The sequence below is a fragment of the Triplophysa dalaica genome, chromosome 22 (assembly GCF_015846415.1).
Source record: "Triplophysa dalaica isolate WHDGS20190420 chromosome 22, ASM1584641v1, whole genome shotgun sequence".
Lineage (NCBI taxonomy): Eukaryota > Metazoa > Chordata > Actinopteri > Cypriniformes > Nemacheilidae > Triplophysa > Triplophysa dalaica.
Window position 1 is genome coordinate 3092955 of NC_079563.1, and position 24384 is coordinate 3117338.

General features: G+C 39.9%; 1 protein-coding gene across 2 annotated transcripts in view; it reads right to left on the bottom strand.

Annotated features, from left to right (window-relative positions):
- The window catches only part of LOC130411709 (protein NLRC5-like), a 93194-nt gene extending 69074 nt beyond the window's left edge, over positions 1-24120 (bottom strand). For both annotated transcript variants that reach the window (XM_056736531.1, XM_056736530.1), the window contains exons 1-5: positions 23985-24120; positions 23323-23439; positions 17618-17722; positions 6556-6660; positions 6050-6154 (exon numbers count right to left, since the gene is read on the bottom strand). In XM_056736531.1, the coding sequence (XP_056592509.1) occupies positions 6050-6154; positions 6556-6660; positions 17618-17722; positions 23323-23381 (374 nt within the window). In that variant the 5' untranslated portion in view covers positions 23382-23439; positions 23985-24120. The remainder of the gene's footprint in view (positions 1-6049; positions 6155-6555; positions 6661-17617; positions 17723-23322; positions 23440-23984) is intronic.
- Between the last annotated feature and the right edge of the window lie 264 nt (positions 24121-24384).

Consider the following 24384-nt stretch of genomic DNA (forward strand, 5'->3'; position numbering starts at 1 on the left):
CAGCCAAGAGGACCACAGCATCCTATGCCAGCAGTCAGATACTGTCAAAGCGGATTTCAGCAGCTACAACACATCTGCTACAGCCAGCATGTGAGCCTATGTCAGACGACAGAACGGGCCAAAAGGAAAGAAGACTTCAAAGCAAAACTCTTCTCCCTCAGAAATCCGCATCACACTTTGAGTCATAACCTAAGCGCTACAGCCTTCTTCCGCCACGATCACTTGATATCTGCGGAACTACAGAGAACATAGCGCCGCCTCCATAAAGACTGTGTAAATCCTGCCTATCTCTGCACATCACAAAGAACTGACTATGGAGAGTCCACCACAGTAGCAGATCTTCAGCAGAGACTCAGCAGATGTTACAGCCTGCCGGGAACAGCCAAGCACCAGACAGGATGCCCTGAGACAACACAGTGTCACCACTTTCTTCGAACTCGTAAGACGGCGCCCTGTGGAAACCCAGCTGGCAACCTAGGAGCCACTGACTCGTTCCGGCCCAACAGTCATCGAGGAATTCATCTCAACACCATGGATGACACCTCCCCAGAGAGCAAAAGAACAGTGCAACTACGTCTGAGACAGCAGAGATCCTGGGGACATCAAAGGAGCTGATTCCACAAGAAACCTCAACAGGAGGATTTAAAGTCCAAATCAGACTCTTTTTGACCACAAGTGGCATGTGAAACAAACAACCCTTTTGAATGCCCTCCGTCTGAGGAAAATGTCCAGATCTCTGTAACCTGCTGGTCGACCACAGAGACAGTCATCCTATTACAAGATGAACATGTCACCCTACAGGAACCATGGGCAGATATCTCAGACATCAGCTTTACACTGTTCACACTCTCTCTCCAACAACACCAGTTTCAGACATTTCCTCTTCTGTCAAGTGCGCGCAGTTTCCATTGGACTCATGCCTGTCAACCACAAAAACGGCCAAGGACACCTGTGCCTTGAACTTGAAAGGGAATAACCAATGCTGAACCTGCTACTTCCTGGTTCTCGCTAATCTCACAGCCCCATGGGGGGCCCTCTCAACTGCGAGAACATTCTACGATCTACTAGAACAGCCCAGAGTTTTGCACTCTGGTGAATAAATTAGACTGTTGTACCTGCATTCACCAAAAGGGGTCACTGTTCAGCTCAACACACAGTGTGACCAAGCCTTCAACCACACATATTCAAGGGAATACGTGGAGCATGGCCCACTCTGGAAGCCACACCCCCTATTTACTGAATAAGTCAGCTTTTTGCAGCATGCATACTGTACAAGTGAGTACAGTTACCAAAGATTTTGAACAATGTCTTTATGAAGAGCATGACAGCGGATTACCAGTCCAAGGAGATGGACCACGCCCTGCACCTGCCATCAACGGCCAGTGCTACAGCTGCTCGTCACAAAGACAATGATGCAGAACTAATGTCAACTATGTGGCCCCACTCACAGAACCACATGACATTACATCCCAAGCTAGCTGCATCCTGGGCTACACAGGACACCACCTACAAGGTTCGTGAAATGTTAAAAGAACTGCCCACTCATGTAAACGAGCGCTCAAGACGGTGCCATGTACACACCAAATGGCACCTGCGCTTCACCACATGCCTGATTTACCCTTGCTGGACGTAGTTCCATCTGAAAGCTGGACTTGCCAAACACTGCCTTAACACTGGTCTAAACTGACAGCGTGACCAGAACGAAAGGAGGGTAACCAAGCACCAGCAGAACATGGCTCTTACCACAGAATGAGGTCAGACGGCACCACCACAACATCGCCAGGGCCAGCAATGAGACCCCAACCTTGTCCTACACCGCTCACCAGTACTTCAATGAAAGACCCCGGAGTGTGACACCAGCCTTTGCCCAGCAATCACTGCAGAACATGTGAAGGCCAGAGAGCATGCTGCACCCGGCAAGATTCACAACAGGAAAGTGAAGTGAGTAACAAGATTTGGTATCATAACTTTGCCCAGCTACTTGAGACGGTTGGGGATATGTAGACAACACCCCTCCCCATGACACAGGACTACAGGCATTTGTGTGGAAGCCAACATTCCATCCCACCTGTTGTTTCATCCATGACTGCTGCTGTGCATCTCTGTGGAGACAGGACACACCCTAACCAACCTGTTGCCAGAACCAGCAAACAGGTGCAGGGGTGCTCTCCCTTGATGTCTAAGCAGGATCGAAAAGATGAAAGGTACCCAATAAAAAGACAATGCCTGACCACTCGGGAGCATTCTCTGCCTGTATGTCGAGATCCTGTGGACCAATAGGAACCTCCAGTGATCCCGCCATCATGATCCAACTATCCATCGTCAGCTGAAGTTTACATTCGCACTTCCTCTTCTGAAAGGGGGGATACGTAGTGTATGGATCAAGCCATTCAACCTCTCACTCCCTTTTGTCTAGGTATTAAGATCACATCTTCAAAGACCAAAGGAAACCTAGCTCCATGGGGTCTGGTTTTAGGTTGAACTCTCACAGAGAGTGTTATAACCATTTGGTTCCTCTGTTGGATATTTACGACTCCTTCGCTTCAAAGCATTGTTGATAAGTCTCTGTCTCATCTCTTACTTAAGACATGAGACCAAGCAGAGAAACTTCTCTGACAAATAGGAACTTATTTGATTTAAACTATTCTTCTCTGTAAATGTATCTAAATGTCTAGGTTGTGTGTTGTCGCTCGTGCTATGTATTTGTTAGATATGCAAGTTTTGATTCAGGGTTCATTTGACGTATTCATACGTTCACAGTTCAATGCCTTGCATGTTTCATATGTAACTACACATCTTTGAATTCCCTATATGATGAGCTATGTTATAAAAAAACATAGCACACATCATACTATGCCCATAACTAAGTTTAGGTATTAAACGCAAACTGACCAAACTGTCAGAGCTATGCAAATGAGGTGCCATGAGAAACAAAGGATCTTTCTTAGGCCCCCTTTTCACTTTCATGGCATTGGCCCGCAGACCATCTGGGGGCAGGGCAGGTATGCATTTAAAACACCATCACCGAACCATGTTTTCAGTGGACTTTTGGAATCACAAAAGGAAAAGAAAGAGGACGAGAAGACACTCCAAGGGACTCCCCTCTGGGGAGTCCGTTTAGGCCATGGAACTTTGGACTCAGAACCCAAACTCAGCGTTTCAACAGGACTGCACTCTGAAACCATTCAAGATTTCCATCAACGCGCATACAGATATTGGTCCAACAACAATATTGCAAGTATCCGTTTCTAAATATAGATTAGCTGCGTTAAGATCGTGCCTCTTTGTTAAAGATGATTTTAATGGTTTTCAGACATGTTTTACCGGCCTCGAGGCCATGCCCTCTCACTCTCTCTCTCTCTCTCTCTCTGCGCATCCTAGCGCATTTGTGTTTCATGTATTTGTTTGTCTTCATTTTGTTTACCATGTAGAGTAGAGTTTAATAAAAACCCATAAAGGCATTTGTGATGGGTTCTCTTTGTTCACGCTCACAAACTTGGTCACTTAAACTGTGTTTCGATCTATGCTACCTCTGCTCTTAAATTTTGTTTGGTAAAGTCACGTTACTTATGGTCATGAGATAACGTTAGTGTATAAATCATTGATGCATTTGCTGGACGAATACATATAGGATTTGTATCACTATACTGCTAATCAGAATTGTAAAATATGTATGTGTAATGACGATTATTATACATATTTGCCTTTGAGCTAAACTAATTCCTTGACTGAATTTGACGTTTTAACAACTCACTTCATATATGTTTGATCTTGATAGATCTGGTGGAGAATCTTATTTGATGAGTAAACTCATCCGTAATTTAACAAGCAGCTAAAAACGCTACAATGGATAGAATATACCAGCAAGATTTCAATAGCCAATGACAGCTGGGGGGACATGCTGGTTTTAAATCAGTCAGTTAAGAGTTTTATTTATGTATACAGTCACTAAAGCACAGCTTTTATCAGCTGGCAATTTTCAATGCACATTAGTGATACACGTGAAAAGCTATTAAGTCATTATTTGTAATATACTATTTCTACATAAACCCATCCTGCTAAAAATAGTATTACATACATTCTAGTGGTTTCCATTTAAATACCCTTATGAACCACATTTCTTTGTTATTTTTTTGAATTTATGCCTTTTCTATTGATTCCCATCTGCATATCTTGTGTTTTGGGCAGGGTTCTATTGTTTTTTTAAGCAGGGCAACTACATAATGTGAAGAATATCTTGTGAAAGTATAAACATAAAATTTTGATTAAGTTTGAATAAGGCCAAGTCAAAGACTTACAATAAATCATATTGAAAAAAAATGGTTAAAATCAAACTCTGATCCTCGTCACTAATAACTCGATTTTTCACACACTTATGTAAGTTGCATCTATAATTGACATTGATAGTGAACTATAATAATTAACAATGAACATTTGTGCAGTTTTATCAAGCACCTGTTGCACCTATAGATTGCTTGCAGTGTCTCTAGCTTGACATTCATAAGGCTTGTAAGGAGTTCTCATCTCTTATCATCTAAAACAATTATAAACATTGTAGTATAAGTTATCTCTCCCTTTCTCCCTCGTGTATTGATTCAACACACAAATTAACATTTGTGAAGTTGGCTAGTTAGATACAATTTAATATGCCAACGGTCAAAATATGACTTGCAGTAATGTTAATGATAACAAATATGCTCGTTTTTATTAAAGACTACACAGTGGTTTTAAAAGTGGGGTGATTTAAAGGCAGAAAGTATAATACACGGGCGAACAGTGTGCACATTGAGACCCCGGAACACTAACGCGAGGAGTGAGGACCCCGCGTATAGCATCGCATGAGCCTCGTCGGGCTCATTATGTGTAACACCTGCTGCAGCTGCACGAAGCGCTAGTAGCTTTGAGGGCAGGCTTACGATAACACTAATAGTTTAAATGATGCCTTTCATGATCCCCTTCGGTTTCATATCTCCTTGTTGCACCAAAAGTCAGTGCGTCGCGCTTTTCTGACACAAACGATGTTGTTACGTATCCTTGCGCATTTTTAAGTGGGTATACGGAAATTCTTGATCTTTTCTAGTGGGTATACGGGGTATACCTGTGTATCACGTAGACTACACCACTGTTTATTTCCGCAGTATTTGAGCAAACTTCTATTGTATTACAGTCCATCTCTCACAACATGAAAAAAACGACTTAAAACCCATCTCTTCTGTGAATACTTGACAGACAAATGAAAAAAGCCTCTCTCTTTCTCTCAACAGGTATTAATAAGGGATTTTAGCGTGATAACTAATCACCAGTGGCGTGAAGTAGTGGAGCAAATGTAATCAGTTACTGTAGTTAAGTATCTTTTGGCTACTTTGCAGTTATACTGAGTAATAAAGATAGTAGCAACTTTTACTCTCTACTTGACTACATTTTTGAACAAGTATATCTTACTCCACAACATTTGTAATGTCTAATGCAATTACACATTACATTTTAACTGGCACCTAACTATTTTAGCAGCAGTTTATTTTTGCAACAAAATAATTAATATAGCCATTTACAGGGTGGTGAAGGTACTATATCTTGTGGATTTTGCCTTTACTTACTATGACTTTTCAACTTTATGTGAATACGAGTGCTGTTGTCCATCGCTGGCGGGACCGGTGTGCGCACAGCTGTTTCCAACTATCAGTCACTCTACCGGCCCCGCCCCACGGCTCTCGTCCCACCTTCCTCACCACACCGTGGTATAAGCAGAGGCCAAAACCAGCATGTCCAGTGCAAAAAGGCTTTGACTTTTTAATTTTCCTGAACAATATTTTATTTGTCCGTTATATTCAAGAGACCTTTTTGAAGGATTTTGGTTTACTGATGAAACTCTTGGTAATAATCCAAATGCTAAATGATCTGCTGTAAACTATGAATGCTTTGACTCACTGTTGCATGCAAGACTGAGGTCCACAACTTTCATTTATGCATATTTTGATAATAAATACTCATTCTGATGAATTGTATTACACACGGACTGTGCATTCAATAATGAAAAACGCATGGATACCTTTTGGTAGCCGATGATGTCTTCTCACCGAAGTTTGGTACTTCCCCTTTGGATTGATGACTTTTCACAGACACAGAGCTGTTTACATGTGAGCCTTGACTTTCACTAACAACATAAAGAGCAGAGAGAATGAAACCTTTCAGTGCTGACCGTTCCTCAATCTTTATTAGGGATTTTAGTGTGCTAACTATCTGAGCATTATTATTCTCATGATTGTGACAATCACACAATGCCATCCTGTTAATGTTTACTCAGGAGCCCTTCACATCACCTGACAAGAGTCGTTTTATTGCTGAGGCTTTTGGCTTGATCAGGGTATTTTGTGATCTCAGTGAATCTCTTTGAAATAATCCAAATGCTTAATGATCTGCTGTAAACTATGAATGCTTTGAATCACTGTTGACTGCAAGACTGAGATCCACAACTTTCATCTATGCATATTTTGATAATAAATACTCATTCTGGTGAAGTGTATTACACATTCAACAATGAAAAACATGAAATACCTTTTGGTAGCTGATGGTGTCTCCTCGCTGAAGTTTGGTACTTCACCTTTGGACTGATGACTTTCCACAGACGCAGAGCTGAATACACATGAGCCTGGACTTTCACTGTTGAAGAACATAAAAACATTACCCACAGGAAGTACCTCAGTGGAAATTAAAGTAAATGTTAATGCTGTTATAATGTTTATGTTTGCATCAAAGAAACTTCTTCATTTTATACCCATTGTTGAACTTAGATAGTTCACCCAAAAATGAAAATTCTCTGATGAATTACTCACCCTCTAGATTTTCCAAACCAGTATACATTTTGTCTGTTGAATACAAAGAAAGGTATTTGGAAAAATGTTAGCAACTAAGATTTCTAGGGCATCATTGACTTCGATAGTATAAAGGTGCACCAGAAGTGTTTTCCTAAATAACTCAAAACAGCTCCTTTGTGTTAAACAGAACAAAAAAATACAAAACCCAGAAATGTCCGTTGCTGACATTTTTTCCCAAATATTGTTTTTTGTGTTTAACAGAACAAAGACATTTATACAGGTTTGGAGCAACTTGAGAGTGAGTAAATAATAACATAATTTATTTTTTGGTGAACTATTCCTTTAAATACATTAAAAAGAAATTGACTGACACAAGGGCCGCTTTACATGTCATATATTTTGCTTTATATCCGTAATTAAAGCACTTTCATTTTTATGCGATTCTTCCATAGTTTCATATTTTTAGGGTAATCATTAATAGGGCAATTCCATGAAAATTTCAACCATACCACGAAAAAAATATGTTCCCTATCGATACTTCACTCGTACTGCGTAGCAGGACGCTATGGGGAAAACTCCTTTTTCTCAGATGACTGAAGCTTTACAATAACGCAGTGAATGGCCATTGGTGCATGTAATGTAAAACTTTACGCCAATGGCAGCGAAGCTGCACGCACCTATGGCGATGGTGCCTGCCAAAAGGGGTGGGCTAATGGCTATATAAGCAGACACATCGCCGTAGGGTCTTCAGATCTCTTCTCCTTCAGCGACGACTTCTACCTCGCTACCCAGACTGATAGCTTCGCCGTCGAAAGAGCCTTGCAGCGGATTGGACCTCTCTGCTCAGCGATTCCACTTGTTTCAGCAGCGCTGTATCTTTTTCCCTGCCGCTATCCGGCAAAGAGCTCTAAAAGGCAAATTTTCCAAGCAAATTTCCTGCTGCGTTGTTGCAAATGTCGCGCCGTCCCTGTCACTCGTGTGGGGTCCACCTCCAGGCTGCTGACGGTCACGGCGAGTGCGTCTCATGCTTGGGAGTTTCCCACGCTCAAGACGCACTCAGAGAGACGGATGGCCCTCACTGTGTGAGCATGAGTCTCTCCTCTCTGCGCTTGCGGAAAGCATTCTTTTCAGAGAGCGATTCCGCTCCTCGATCACTCCCGCTTCATTCTGTGGGGACGAAGCAGCAGGGTAGAGGAACTAAGCGCTCTGGGAAGTGCGGGCTCACGTCCCCTCAGTGTGACTCGCCTTCTCCACAGAGAGAAATTTCACCTGTTCGTTTCTCTCAGGCGGAGCTGCCTCCACCGGTGACGTGGTCTCGTTTGGCGGAAGCGAATTCGAGGAAGACGACCACATGTCATTAGTGGCTTCAGACGGGGAGGAGCTATCGGGCTCAGTTTTTGACCCCGCCCCCTCTCTAAGTCCTCGCTAAGGCTGTGGAAGAGCTGGGTTTAGAGTGGTCCTCTCTGGAGGAACCTACTCGCAGCCGCTTAGGTGTTCTTCGGATCCGTCTACTGCAGTACTGCCTGAAACCAAGAGTTCCACAACACGCTTGGCATCTTGGATGCCTACGCATCTGGGTGGATCAAGTCTGTGTATCTGCTCTAGCCCCATGGAAGGATATTCCTTGGTTGGAGAAGGGTGTGCCCATGGGCATCACATGCAGTCGAAAGGTGATCAAGACAGATGCCTCCAACATGGGTTGGGGGGCTCTGTGCGATGGCGCACCGGCCTTCGGCCACTGGTCGATTCAGGAAAAGGGACTGCACATCAACTACCTGGATTTGCAGGCAGTAGGGCTGGCCCTTCGCTACTTCCTGCCGGTCTTACGGGAACGCCACGTCTTAGTCCGATCGGACAGCATGGCATTGGTGTCCTACATAAATCACCAGGGAGGCCCCTCCTTAAGACGCCTTTTTTTTCCCTGGTACTACGCCTCTTGGAATAGGCCCAGTGCAATCTGTGCTCACTGAGGGCAACTCATGTGCCGGGCAGACTGAACCAGCGAGCAGATATGCAATCTCTGAGCACCGTCCCTTCAGAGGAATGGACGCTCCACCCCAGGTCGGTTCAGAAAATCTTGGAAGTCTTCGGCAAGGCAGAAGTCAACCTTTTTGCCTCAGAAGACAACACTCATTGCCCAACCTATTTTTGGAAGTACAAGGACGCCTTGGCCCACAGCTGGCCCAACCGGCTCCTCTATGCCTTCCCCCCGATCGCTCTTATACCACAGACGATTGGGAGAATAAAAAGAACAGGCACACACAGTGCTGTTCGAAGCCCCACTCTGGAAGAACCAGCCTTGGGTTGCGGAACTGTCTCAGCTACTTGTAGCAGCCCCGTGGCCTATTCTCCTGAGACGGGACCTCCTCTCTCAGGCAGGCGACACGATTTGGCACCCCCAGCCAGAGCTGTGGGCTCTGCACCTTTGGCCTCTCGACGGGAGCCTACGATCCTCCCCGAGAGTGTCATGAACACGATATCACAGGCTAGAGCTCCATCTACGAGACGACTCTATACCCTTAAGTGGTCTGTCTTCTCCGCCTGGTGTGCAACTCGCGGCACAGACCCAGAATCCTGTGACATATCACTAATTCTGTCCTTCTTGCAAGAGCTGTTGGATAAGGGCCGCTCCCCTTCCACACTCAAGGTTTATGTGGCAGCAATCGCAGCCTCCCATGCCCCCAAAGCGGGCCAAGGAGTGGGAAAGAACGACTTGATTGTTCGTTTCTTGAGGGGTTCCAGCCGGCTATGCCCTCCTCGCCCCCTCACCGTTCCCATATGGGATCTACCTACTGTGTTTAGAGCTCTGAAGGGTTCTTCCTTCGAGCCTCTGCAGTCCGTGGACCTCCGTCCCCTAACGCATAAAACCGCACTGCTTCTAGCATTAACATCGGTAAAACGTGTGGGTGATCTGCAGGCGCTCTCTGTGAGCCCCTCATGTCTTGAATTTGGGCCTGATGACTCTAGGGTAGTCCTCAAACCAAGACATGGTTACGTACCTAAGGTGCTCTCTACTCCGTTTAGAGCACAGGTAGTGACATTATCTGCGCTCCCCGTCTCTGAGCAGGACCTGGAGCTTAATCTGCTCTGTCCAGTCAGAGCGCTTAAAATTTACATTGAGCGTTCCGCCACCTTCAGGCGGTCGGAACAGCTTTTTGTCTGCTTCGGTGACCGCACCAAAGGGTCCCCGGTCACGAAGCATATACTATCTAAATGGATAGTTGAGGCTATCGCGCTGGCATATTCTTCTTTGGGCCTTCAATGCCCCACGGGAGTAAGGGCCCATTCTACCAGAGGTGTCGCCTCTTCATGGGCATGGTCTAGCGGAGTCTCTATAGCAGATATTTGTGCGGCGGCCTGCTGGGCTTCGCCTTCCACATTTACCAGATTCTACAGTCTGGACATTCCGGGTTTACAGGCATAGGTCCTTTCTGCTTAAGACTAGACTTCCGGACCGTGGTTGCCCTCAACCACACCGGCACCTAGCACATTTTTGGGACAATTAACCGGATTTTCCGTTTTCTGCAGGGCTTCCCTGCTTTATACCTATCCTCGAGCCACGGCTCCTGGATTATATGATGTTTTTTGTTGCACTTGTAGCACGGCGAGATTATACTGGTTCCCCATAGCGTCCTGCTACGCAGTATGAGTGAAGCATCGCTAGGGAACGTACTTGGTTACTAACGTAACCTCGGTTCCCTGAGATACGGGAACAAGTACTGCGTTCCTGGCCGTGCTTACAAGCTGCCTATGGTCGTCGCTTCAGTCGAAGTAACCTGAGGACCTTACGGCGTTGTGTCTGCTTATATAGCCATTAGCCCCGCCCCTTTTGGCGGGCCCCATCGCCATAGGTCTGTGCAGCTTCGCTGCCATTGGCGTAAAGTTTTACTTTACATGCACCAATGGCCGTGCAGTATTCACTGCGTTATCGTAAAGCTTCAGTGATCGGAGAAAAAGGAGTTTTCCCCATAGCGTCCTGCTAAGCAGTACTGGTTCCCGTATCTCAGGGAACTGGGGTTACGTTAGTAACCGAGTACGTTTTTACCAGCGGTTCAGACAGTTCGATATCACTGCGCCAAGTTTAATCGTTAGAACAGATTTAAACTGTGGATTCAACAGAATCAAATACAGATTCAAATACTGCGGTAGTTTTTTGTAGTGAGTATACTCTGATTCCCCCCAGCCTACTCAACAGTACCAGGTCGACAACCCATGAGCACCACCACACTCACGCATGCATGGATAGAATATGCCAGCAAGATTTCAATAGCCAATGACAGCTGGGGGGACATGCTGGTTTTAAATCAGTCAGTTAAGAGTTTTATTTATGTATACAGTCACTAAAGCACAGCTTTTATCAGCTGGCAATTTTCAATGCACATTAGTGATACACGTGAAAAGCTATTAAGTCATTATTTGTAATATACTATTTCTACATAAACCCATCCTGCTAAAAATAGTATTACATACATTCTAGTGGTTTCCATTTAAATACCCTTATGAACCACATTTCTTTGTAATTTTTTTCTATTGATTCCCATCTGCATATCTTGTGTTTTGGGCAGGGTTCTATTGTTTTTTTAAGCAGGGCAACTACATAATGTGAAGAATATCTTGTGAAAGTATAAACATAAAATTTTGATTAAGTTTGAATAAGGCCAAGTCAAAGACTTACAATAAATCATATTGAAAAAAAATGGTTAAAATCAAACTCTGATCCTCGTCACTAATAACTCGATTTTTCACACACTTATGTAAGTTGCATCTATAATTGACATTGATAGTGAACTATAATAATTAACAATGAACATTTGTGCAGTTTTATCAAGCACCTGTTGCACCTATAGATTGCTTGCAGTGTCTCTAGCTTGACATTCATAAGGCTTGTAAGGAGTTCTCATCTCTTATCATCTAAAACAATTATAAACATTGTAGTATAAGTTATCTCTCCCTTTCTCCCTCGTGTATTGATTCAACACACAAATTAACATTTGTGAAGTTGGCTAGTTAGATACAATTTAATATGCCAACGGTCAAAATATGACTTGCAGTAATGTTAATGATAACAAATATGCTCGTTTTATTAAAGACTACACAGTGGTTTTAAAAGTGGGGTGATTTAAAGGCAGAAAGTATAATACACGGGCGAACAGTGTGCACATTGAGACCCCGGAACACTAACGCGAGGAGTGAGGACCCCGCGTATAGCATCGCATGAGCCTCGTCGGGCTCATTATGTGTAACACCTGCTGCAGCTGCACGAAGCGCTAGTAGCTTTGAGGGCAGGCTTACGATAACACTAATAGTTTAAATGATGCCTTTCATGATCCCCTTCGGTTTCATATCTCCTTGTTGCACCAAAAGTCAGTGCGTCGCGCTTTTCTGACACAAACGATGTTGTTACGTATCCTTGCGCATTTTTAAGTGGGTATACGGAAATTCTTGATCTTTTCTAGTGGGTATACGGGGTATACCTGCGTATCACGTAGACTACACCACTGTTTATTTCCGCAGTATTTGAGCAAACTTCTATTGTATTACAGTCCATCTCTCACAACATGAAAAAAACGACTTAAAACCCATCTCTTCTGTGAATACTTGACAGACAAATGAAAAAAACCTCTCTCTTTCTCTCAACAGGTATTAATAAGGGATTTTAGCGTGATAACTAATCACCAGTGGCGTGAAGTAGTGGAGCAAATGTAATCAGTTACTGTAGTTAAGTATCTTTTGGCTACTTTGCAGTTATACTGAGTAATAAAGATAGTAGCAACTTTTACTCTCTACTTGACTACATTTTTTAACATAGTTTTTACTATGGTAACAGCACAGATTTTAACATTTGGTGGTTCAAATACCCATGTGAGATCTCTCTTCAAATTTGTACAGCATTTGTTTTATTTTTAGTGCATGGATTTTTTATAGTCAGGTAAGAGCCATTTTCAGGATTGTCACATCCATAATGCCACATATTCCTCATAAATGGACACATTAAAATGAATATAAAGTAACTATTTCATGTTGTATAAAGGTGCATCCCTTCTCCATTCATTGGGTATTATTGCTTCAGGATAGTGTATTTTATTTTATAGTTATACCACAGGAATGTGGAATGCTTGATTCTGATTGGCTGATGAAGGTTCTACAGGTGTTCAATATTTTTCAGTTAAGCGCACACCTTTGAAGTAGTTCCAGATCTGTCGACCGAATTACAGTTCGATATCACTGCGCGTTGTTTAAGGTTATAGCGGATTTAAACTGTAGCTACTCCACCACAAACAACATTGAAGACGATTTAAATTTCCAGAAATATCTTTTAATATTCATGGAAAGTACGAAAATTTCGTCAATTGGCAGTACTCGACAGTTCAGAAGATGAAAAAAGGATAGCCAACATCAAAGGCAGCCGGCATTAGCAAACGTCCTAAAACGGTCACTGAAGAACAACTAGACAAAATTAAAGGTGAAAAACACAATAAAAAAACACCAAACAGACAACAGCTTGGGCAGTAAATGTGTTCAACGATTTGCTTAAAACAAAAAATACGTCTGCTGAAGAGGTAAAAAGAGAGGGCGGCTTTAATAACCACCTGCAAGCTTTCTATGCAACTTCGAGAACTTTAGCTGGGACTAAATGAATAAATAAACATCGATTGAATACTTGTTCTGTTTTTTTATATCATGCTTATTACTATAAAATACCAACAAAGTAATTTGCTCTGCTTCACGTCGTGGCCGCATGACCACCTCGAGGTGTGCATTTACTTTCGATAAATGAACGGCCCGTCGTCAATTATTTCTCACATATCCTACAAAGTTTATCGTCTCCCAAAAAACGCTTCCTTTTTTTGTTTATTTCCCTTTAATAAAAAAAGGAATGAACATATTAGCCCGGTTCTGTCAACATTGCACTGGTTACACTGTAAAAAATGCCTGTGAAATTAATAGTAAAATTCTGTTGTTTTCCAATAAAAAACCTGTTATCAGAAAGTGTCCGTAAAAAATACAGAAAAACACTGTAAAATTGTCTGTAAAACGAACAGCAAAAATTCCATTGTTTTTATGGAAAAACCCTGTAAAAAATGCTGTAAAATTAACAGTGAAATTCTGTAGTTTTAACAAGGAGTTCTTTTTCAACTCCACAAACACTATTATCACCTACACTTACAGACACCACAGTCACTTTATTTCTGTTGCACGTCTACAAAAGTTCTAATTGAGAATTAACACAAGTTTACATGTTGATGGTTTTGTTGAGTCACCATTATGGTGAAGAGTGTTTGCTTTAGTTGTGGTCTTGACCCTCTGATTTCCATGTGAAGAAGTCTTTCCCCAGTATTGACATCTATGATTTGAAACACACTGACTCAAGTGGGTGGAAAGCTCAGATAAAGCTAACGCATTAAATTATTTGTGTTGGTGAGTAAGTACATGTTCAAGAGTTTAGGAAGTGCTTTAAAGTTCCTTGTTGTCCTCATTTATGATATTGAATGAAATTAATTAATATACTGAATGTCTTTAACAGCACATCTAACACATGATAAATGTTCTAGCAGATATCTAGAATATAACAGTTTGTCTCAACAATGGTGACAACAGAAAAAAACCTCTAAAGATAAACGCAATGCATTCTGGGTATCATCAAAGCACAAAACTCATCAATGACTCCCAGCATGCATTGCGGCTGTAAGCTTTTCATTTGTTAGTCACCACTGTTGAGATTCATACACTGATTCTTGATGTCTGAGTCAAAGACATAATGCAAGCTTTTTAACGGCTCAAATACTTTTTATATTGACAATTGCAGGAAATGTGAACTTTAAAAGTAGATTCATTGAGGCGTTTGTAACAAAAAATACAATAAGTATTTAATGAACATCCCAGATAAAGAGTAAAAACCTTAGTAAATAACTTATCACACTTTCATTTGATGTGATTTGCTACAAAACTATGTTTTATATAAAACAATGTCATAGCAGCACAAAGATAACTGGAAACTTATTTATGACGGCTGAAAGATCGCAACTAAAGCAAACACTGATCACAAAAACGGTGACTTTAAATAAACCAATAAAGCATCAAGTCATGGCTGTTATGCTGCAGTCCCTGTGAAGCAGAAGTGATGATCGTCTTCAGTATTCTGACGTGTTTCCAAAATGAATAGTGGGTGTGGCTCATGTTTTCCACTGTATATTGATTGGATGAATAAAAACAGGATGTTCCCCTAATTTTACGGTAGTTTGCTGGTAACCACAGCTGCTGGTATTTTTCCGTAAAAACTACGGAATTTGTATTTTTTCTTTTCTTTTCTGAAATAAAATATTTTGTGGGTCACCACTAAGCTGAAGAGTGGAGTCTGTGTTCAACTCACGGTCAGGCAAAGATATTCTGATGTCATGCTGCATGTTGCTTTGTTTAAAAGTGACTTTAATAATGAATTACAAAGAAATAAATTAAGTAAATGTAATGTTATCATTTTTATGCATTTGGACCAAGTTTTCATTTTCTATAAAGAAATGTTGTTAATATAAAAGACTCAAATGTATTAAGTTCATTCACAGTTTGAAGTTTGTGCCCTGAAGTTTTAAACTGCAAAGCTGTTTACATTCTTTTCCTGTATTTTTTACGGAATTTTACTGGTAACCACAGCTGCCGGTATTTTTCCGTAAAAATTACGGAACATTTTTTACAGTGTACCTATAAAGCATCACACTAACTTAAAGATCTTGCTTATTACCTATAAAGCCCTACATGGTTTAGCTCCGCAGTATTTGAGCGAACTTCTATTGTATTACAGTCCATCTCTCACAACATGAAAAAAACGACTTAAAACCCATCTCTTCTGTGAATACTTGACAGACAAATGAAAAAAACCTCTCTCTTTCTCTCAACAGGTATTAATAAGGGATTTTAGCGTGATAACTAATCACCAGTGGCGTGAAGTAGTGGAGCAAATGTAATCAGTTACTGTAGTTAAGTATCTTTTGGCTACTTTGCAGTTATACTGAGTAATAAAGATAGTAGCAACTTTTACTCTCTACTTGACTACATTTTTTAACATAGTTTTTACTATGGTAACAGCACAGATTTTAACATTTGGTGGTTCAAATACCCATGTGAGATCTCTCTTCAAATTTGTACAGCATTTGTTTTATTTTTAGTGCATGGATTTTTTATAGTCAGGTAAGAGCCATTTTCAGGATTGTCACATCCATAATGCCACATATTCCTCATAAATGGACACAATAAAATGAATATAAAGTAACTATTTCATGTTGTATAAAGGTGCATCCCTTCTCCATTCATTGGGTATTATTGCTTCAGGATAGTGTATTTTATTTTATAGTTATACCACAGGAATGTGGAATGCTTGATTCTGATTGGCTGATGAAGGTTCTACAGGTGTTCAATATTTTTCAGTTAAGCGCACACCTTTGAAGTAGTTCCAGATCTGTCGATCTCTACGCTGTACGCTCTATGCTCTACGCTCTATGCTCTGTTCATCGTTACCTTGTCCTTCGAAGTTCCTGTTACCCCCCGTGTCGTAGTAAGTGTAGTCAGTGTTTATATCAAGTGTTTGTTCTTTTTCATAGTCTAGTCAGTCCGTGTTCTTGTTTTCTGTAAAAGGTATCCTGTCTTGTTTTCCCCATTGTGGGTTTTGTTTTTTCCGTTTTGTCTTATCTGTATAATAAATACCCGTGTTAACCCCTCAACCATCTGTTTGCCTGCGTTTGGGTTCTCTACCTTGAGTCATACCATGACATACACATTACATTTTACCTGGTACCTAACTATTTTAGCAGTTTATTTCTGCAACAAAATAATTCATATTGCCATTTACAGGGTGGTGAAGGTACTATATCTTGTGGATTTTGCCTTTACCTACTATGACTTGTCAACATGGCTTCTTTATGTGAATACGAGTGCTGTTGTCCATCGCTGGTGGTTTTTATGTGAAATGAGGACATGACTCCAGCTGGCGATGAGGCCAAAACGAGCATGTCCAGTGCAAAAAGGCTTTGACTTTTTAATTTGACTTAACATTATTTTATTTGTCCGTTATATTCAAGAGACCTTTTTGAAGGATTTTGGTTTACTGAGGAGCACTTGAGCTTAAATGAGACTTGGGTGTTTGTCACAGACTTAGGGTTTGGTGTCGACCATAATTTGTTGCAATTTTGAGGTGTTCAGTCGTATGATTTAAGAAAATAAATGCGATTACTCTCCTCACGAATGAACTATTTCTTGTATTTCACTGACATGTCTCTTAAGTGTTGAGGACTAGTGCTTCTTTGAGCCTTCATACAGTATGAGTGAAATACTAAGTACTGTTCAAATCATATACTCCAAGACTTTTACTGAAGTCGTTTTGGAATTGGTGACTTTTAACTTGTAATGGACTGTTTATCGCTGCAAGGTATATGTACCTTCCCTTACAGTAAGTATGGTTTTCAGGTACTCTTTACACCTCTGGTAACTCTGCATTGTTATTCTCATGATTATGACAATAACACAATGCCATCCTGTTAATGTTTACTCAGGAGCCCTTCACATCACCTGACAAGAGAGTCGTTTTATTGCTGAGGCTTTTGGCTTGATCAGGGTATTTTGTGATCTCAGTGAATCTCTTTGAAATTATACAAATGCTAAATGATCTGCTGTAAACTATGAATGATTTGAATCACTGTTGACTGCAAGACTGAGAACAAAATCATTTATTTATGCATATTTTGATAAATACTCATTCTGGTGAATTGTATTACATATGGACTGTGCATTCAACAATGAAAAACATGAAATACCTTTCGGTAGCTGATGGTGTCTCCTCACTGAAGTTTGGTACTTCACCTTTGGACTGATGACTTTTCACAGACACAGAGCTGTTTACATGTGAGCCTGGACTTACACTGTTGAAGAATGGAGAGAAAAAAACATTACCCACAGGAAGTACCTCAGTGGAAATTAAAGTAAATGTTAATGATGTTATAATGTTTATGTTTGCATCTAAGAAACTTCTTCCTTTTATACCCATTGTTGAACTTAGACGGATAGTTCACCCAAAAATGAAAATTCTCTGATGAATTACTCACCCTCTAGATTTTCCAAACCTGTGTACATTTTTTCTGTTGAACACAAAGAAAGGTATTTGGAAAAATGTTAGCAACATAGATTTCTAGGGTATCATTGACTTCCAGAAGTGTTTTCCTAAATAACTCAAAACATCTGCTTTGTGTTAAACAGACCAAAAAAAAAATACAAAACCCAGAAATGTCCGTTGCTGACATTTTTTCCCAAATATCGTTTTTTGTGTTTAACAGAACAAAGACATTTATACAGGTTTGGAACAACTTGAGGGTGAGTAAATAATGACAGAATTTATTTTTTGCTGAACTATTCCTTAAATGCATTAAAAAGAAATGTCATATATTTTGCTTTATATCCGTAATTAAAGCACTTTCATTTTTATGCGATTCTTCCATAGTTTCATTTTTTTAGGGTAATGATTAACAGGGCAATTCTGTCAAAATGTCAACGATACCGCGAAAAAAATATGTTTTTACCAGCGGTTCTTACTATGGTAACAGCACAGATTTTTATATTTGGTGGTTTAAATACCCATGTGGGATCTCTCTTCAAATTTGTAAAGCATTTGTTTTATTTTTAGTGCATGATTTTTTCATAGTCAGGTTAGAGCCATTTTCAGGATTGTCACATTCATAATGCCACATATTCCTCATAAATGGACACATTAAAATGAATATAAAGTAACTATTTCATGTTGTATAAAGGGGCATCCCTTCTCCATTCATTGGGTATTATTGCTTCAGGATTCTGTATTTCATTTTATAGAAATCCTCCCAAGTTTATCTTCTCCCAAAAAAAGCGTCCTTTTATTGTTTATTTCCCTTTTTTTTAAATATAATTTTAATAGACTTTTTGATATTTAGACTCTATCAACAAGGGTTTAGTAAAATGTAGACAGATGGTTTAATATAATCGTAACAAATTCATTCTCTGAGGATTTTATGTTACATCCATAACGCAAACTGTCACGTCCATAACGCTGGAATTGCCCAACGTACACTTTGACCAGATCCATGAAGCTATTACATAATATATATTTAATCCGTTTTGGCAAACAAGACAAAAAAATCTACATACTCCAGGTATCAAAGCAATTGTTTAGAATTTTCTGTCTTCAGAGTTGGATCACATTCTGTTCTCCTATTTCTTCTGCTCTTTTGACTCTTAAAGCTTTTCAGTGGATGTGTCATTGTCTTTGGAGCGACTAGTCCCAGGTTCCAGTCCCGGAACTGCATTTTAAAAAATCTGTGCATTCTCATTACTTGTTGGAGATGTTCACCGTATTAAATCAGTTACAGTTGAACACACATCAATGTATTGCCCTGGACCCCCCTAGAAAGTACTCTTTCATCAATGATATTGCATTGATGACTGCATTTGTGTGCACATTTCTTTTCCCTTCCAAAAAATAGGCACATGTCCATATTGGAACATATATTCTATCTGGCCAATTTCGGTGGAAAATGTACTTTACTGTAATGTACTAATAGTAATTGCTTGTTGATAGCACTGTATAACTTGTATAACTTGTATGAGCAATATCCAATTGTGCAGTAATAGTGTGTAATAGATGGTCGAACGTGCTAATTATACATAAAGTCTAGCAGCAGTCATGACAAAATATTCCTTTAAATTTTGGTTTAAAATTGGATTACATGTACATGCTTAAGCCACAGTTACCAGAAATCCACAAGCTCTCCTAAATAAACAGAATAATTTCAGCTATCATTACGTTTACATTTATTCATTTAGCAGACACTAAAAGCAAAATTACTTACAAAATGAGGAACATCATAAGGTCTTTTAATAAGAATCAATAAAATCTGTGGTATACAATGTCAAATTTACACAACATGAGCAAGATTAGTACATAAGATAAAGCTATGTAAACTGAAGTAAAATGTTTATTATGGTTAAAACAGCCACAAACATGTTGTCAAAACGGGGTGATACATCCCACATGCCTGTCAGGAGAAATTGAGTGTCCCATAAATTAAATAAGAATCTAAATAATACTAAGTATATGTGAAATACCTATTGCGGGGAAAAAAACAATTCAACGAAAATAAATGAAAAAGTTAATTATTATTAAATAAAAAAACAGCAAGTAAAATTAGCATTCACACAAACGGTGGTTATGCTGCCTCTATGCAAATTAAAATGCCTTGAAAGTGACGCAAATGAAAGTAACACCCGTTTCATGCCTTCCTATAAAATGACAGCCTGAGAAAAGAATATCCAATTCTAAGGAACAACCATATAAAAACAATCTCTTCTACTTCCAACTGAACTCCTCTAACTGTTGTTATATACTGTAGAATATGTCCTTTACTTTCACTGGCCCATTGCTTTTGGCACATCTCATTAACTGCTCTCCTGTTTTCCTTTTCTTATTTTTCTTCTTTAGTGTTCCTATATCTCCCATTTTGTCTATTGCCCTTCATTTTGTAGTGCAGTCAGTGAACCCGCCCTGTTTGTGTCCTGTTTTTCGGGATTAGTTTCCATATTTATGCCCCTGTGTTTCTTGTGTTGGTGGTCATTGTTGTTAATGCTCCAACTGGTCCAAAACACGGCAGCTCGAGTTCTTACTCGTAAAAAAGGATGAGCATATTACCCCAGTTCTGTCAACCTTCCACTGTTTACCTATAAAGCATCACAATAACTTCATGATGTTGCTTATTAACTAAAAAGCACTACATTGTTAAGCTACGCAGTATTTGAGCGAACTTCTATTGTATTACAGTCCTTCAAGTTCATTACGCTTTCAGGCATCCTGTCAGTTGGTAATACCTAGAATTTCAAAAATCAAGTGCAGGTGGTAGATCTTTTTCCTATCTACTGCCTAAACTTTGGAGTAGTATTCCCTGCACTGTCCGGGAGGCAGACACACGCTGTCAGTTTAAATCTAGACTAAAGACGCATCTTTTTAATCTTACGTACACTACACTTCCATAATATTAATCCTCTGAGGTTTAGGCTGCATTAGTTAGATCAACCGGAAATAGGAACACTTCCAAAAACAACTGATGTACTTCTTGCATCAAAGAGTGCAAAACAGTACTCTACTCTCAGCAAGTCTTCTCTCGTTGTTCCAAGTTTACCGCAGGATATAGTTCATGCCCAGACCTGATGGCAGTGCGGAGAATGGAAAGCGGTGACCTGACAAGAGCTGAGATGATAGAGCTGGATAAAGGACGCAACGACTTGACACAACTTCATTACAAAATGCATTTCTAATGCTATAAGATTAGAAAACAGGCATTCCATCCAGCACTAAGCAAGCACTTCCTTCGGGTGGACTGGGCAGAGCAGCCCTGCCCTGGCCCTTAGGCTGGGTACCTTCTGAGTTATCCACACATAGCTCTTACCAGACCTAGTGATACTGGATGTTGTAACTCCCCCACTCGGGTGGTTCTGTCCGATGTATCCTCATGATTGGTTCCCACCTTGGTAACCCATGACCTCTCCAGGTGGACCTTCACCTCGCGGCTAACTACCTCAGTCCTCAGACCAGTTGGTTACGGATGTAACCTCAAGAAGGCTCGTCAGAACTAAAGACGAATGAATGTAGCACGCGGTCACCCTTTTATACCCGGAAATCCGGGGGCCGAGTCCGGCATGCAAATTTCAAAATCAGTGGATAGGTTCTCAAGGGCGAACCCCATCTGTCGGCTCGACGCGATGTCTCATTCCCTCCATCAGGGAACTGAGGTTATATCCGTAACCCAGACGTATTTGCTATTGAAAATTGTAGTGCCCTTGTAGTACATTGATAAACAATGTAGTCTATAGTGTAGTTCAAAACACAATAGTATCTAAGAACTTTACTGCACTTTACTATAGTTACCGCAGTTTAATTAAATGGCCCCAATTTATCCATCTGTAAGTTACCTGCCTTTTCATGATGAACTGCACTTGTATATTTGTTTTTAATGATGGCATCCGACAATTTATAATTGTGCTCATACTGTTTGGCCTGTGCTAACAAACTTGAAATCTTTCTAGCTCCAGTGCTATATGCAAAAAAAGTCTGCATTCATGGTTTTGGCTAAAATAAATTTTTGGTTTCATCTACACTACTAGTTACTTATACGATACTGACTAGGTTAAATAGAATTGCATTACTAAAGAGAGTGTAAAATACAATTTTCATTGATCAAAACTAGACAAAAATGTCAGCACTTTACGTCAACTAAATATAGACGAAAGTAGTCATGGATAATTCTGACTAAAATAAGAAAAAAATCATGAGGTTTTTTTTCTCGATTGGAGTTTTGGGTTCCTCGCCGCCGTTTGCATATTGTTTTGCACTATTTGCCTGGCTGGGGGGGCTGCTCTAGAATTCAGAAGTTTTACATAATTATTATTGCATATAGAAATTTATAGTCCGTTTAAAATTTGACCTGTGGTTCTCTCTCCATTATCTTTAATGTGTGCTTTAACTGTGCTTGTCTGTGTGTTCATCCGTGTGTGTGTGTGTGTCTATGTCGATGTGTGTAAATATGTGTGCTTATAGTGTGTGTGGAGCGTTTGTATGTCGGTCTTCTGTGTTTTCACCTTTTTCTTGTTTTTACAGGTATAACTTTTGTTGATTTGCTTATAGTCAATATGTCTCATGTACAGCTGCTTTGTAACAATTAAAAAAAATTAAGTTGAGTTACTATTTATGAATGGTTTTCGTGTCTGGTTCTTTGTTCGTTGGATTTATGCTCTTTTGGATTTGATAAGTTTGGTCACACTTTATTTTAAGGTCCAGTTCTCGGATTTAGTAAACTATTAAATACTTTTGCTAAATTAACTCTTTATTTTTTGCATATTAATAGTTAGTGAGCTAGTTGTTTCGTTTAGGTACTGGGTTGGATTAGGGATTTAGAATATGGTCGTGTAGATGTGTTTTATAAGTGCTTATAAACAGCCTAAATGCTAATAATAGGCCTGCTAGTAAGCAACTAGTTAATAGAATTGGTCCTTATACTAAAGTGTCACTATAAGTTTGGCTGCATTTCCACCTTTTCATTCCTGAGAAACAGGTCTTTATCTACCTGTCATAATTCATGATTTATAAGCTGAACTTTGCACCAATATCTCAGTTTGTTATGCAACAGGGTGACACAAAGAAAACTGCCAGTTGCATACTGTAATCTTTTTCAGCAGCTGGATACATGGACCAAACCACCGTAGCAGCCTAACTGAAGCTGTAGAAGTGTAATCTTTCCAAATATTTCTGTAATGGTGGCCAAAGTCCAGCCCTTTAACCTCCCCCAGACCCCCTTTTCCATTTTTTGTTAGTTATTACATGAATATTTAATACATCTTATCTCAATGAACTAATTACATTTTTATGTAATAAATATTACAGGTGTTTTTCTTCTCAGAAACAAAAAGAAAGAAACCACAGGAAATGTTACAGACACAGTCTTACCTCTTCTCCTCAGAGAGACTCATCTCAGAGGTACAGTCCTTTTCTCTCTCTTCAGACATTACTTTATCACATGCATTTCCTCTCTGGAGACGTGTTCATCAGTTGCTTGTGAAAACTCTGTCATGTAAACAGCGAATCCGCCATGGCGCTTTTAGTAAATTTTACATTTTTTTGTTCTCTTTATTAAAAACTAATACAATAAACCACAAATCATGTAAAAATTTACTTAAAATTTACATTATACAAATCAATGCAAAAAGCCACAAGCGTTATGTCTGCGACAGTATTGTCAGACACAGGATATATTACGTTAGTGGAATGCACAATAAAAACATGATTTTACAAAAAAAAACTTAGTTATATCTTTTTGGAAATAAACTCTTTACATTTTCTGTTTGCTTTCTTATTAATGGCATTGGAAGGCAAAAAGTGGCTGCTACCCCAAGTTGTCTCTCATGCTTTTGCTCCATTGGTTATAAGGCCATTCTTTTTAGGCAGCTCTGGTCATATTATATCGTCTAAACTCGAAATTATTATTTAGATTAGCTTTAATAAAAAATTAAAAAAGAATTAAGTTTCATTGTCCTATTTAATAACATCCAGGTTTTATATTCACAAAAATATTTTAAATGATCTTATAGTAGCCCTATGGCTCTACTTACATGATTTGGTGTTTGCACTCGAATTGTGAGCCTCCAAAATGCTACAGCACAGATTCGAGCAGTTTTTCTCAGTTTAGCAGTTGATGAAGGAACCGCGTGTGTAGTTTGGCACAGCTTCTGTGACCGTTGACTCCTGCATGTAGTATAAACAGGCAAGCCCGCACACGTCATGCGAAGGGAAACCAAAGCAATTCTATCATCCCCTGATGGTTGGCTGTAGTATACAGTTGAAAGAAAAAGTATGTGAACCCTTTGGGCTCACTTGGATTTCTTCAGAAATTGGTCATAAAATGTGTTCTGATCTTCATCGAAGTCACAACAATAGAGAAACACAGTCTGCTTAAACTAATACCGCACAAACATTATACGTTTTCATGTTTTTATTGAACACAACATGTAA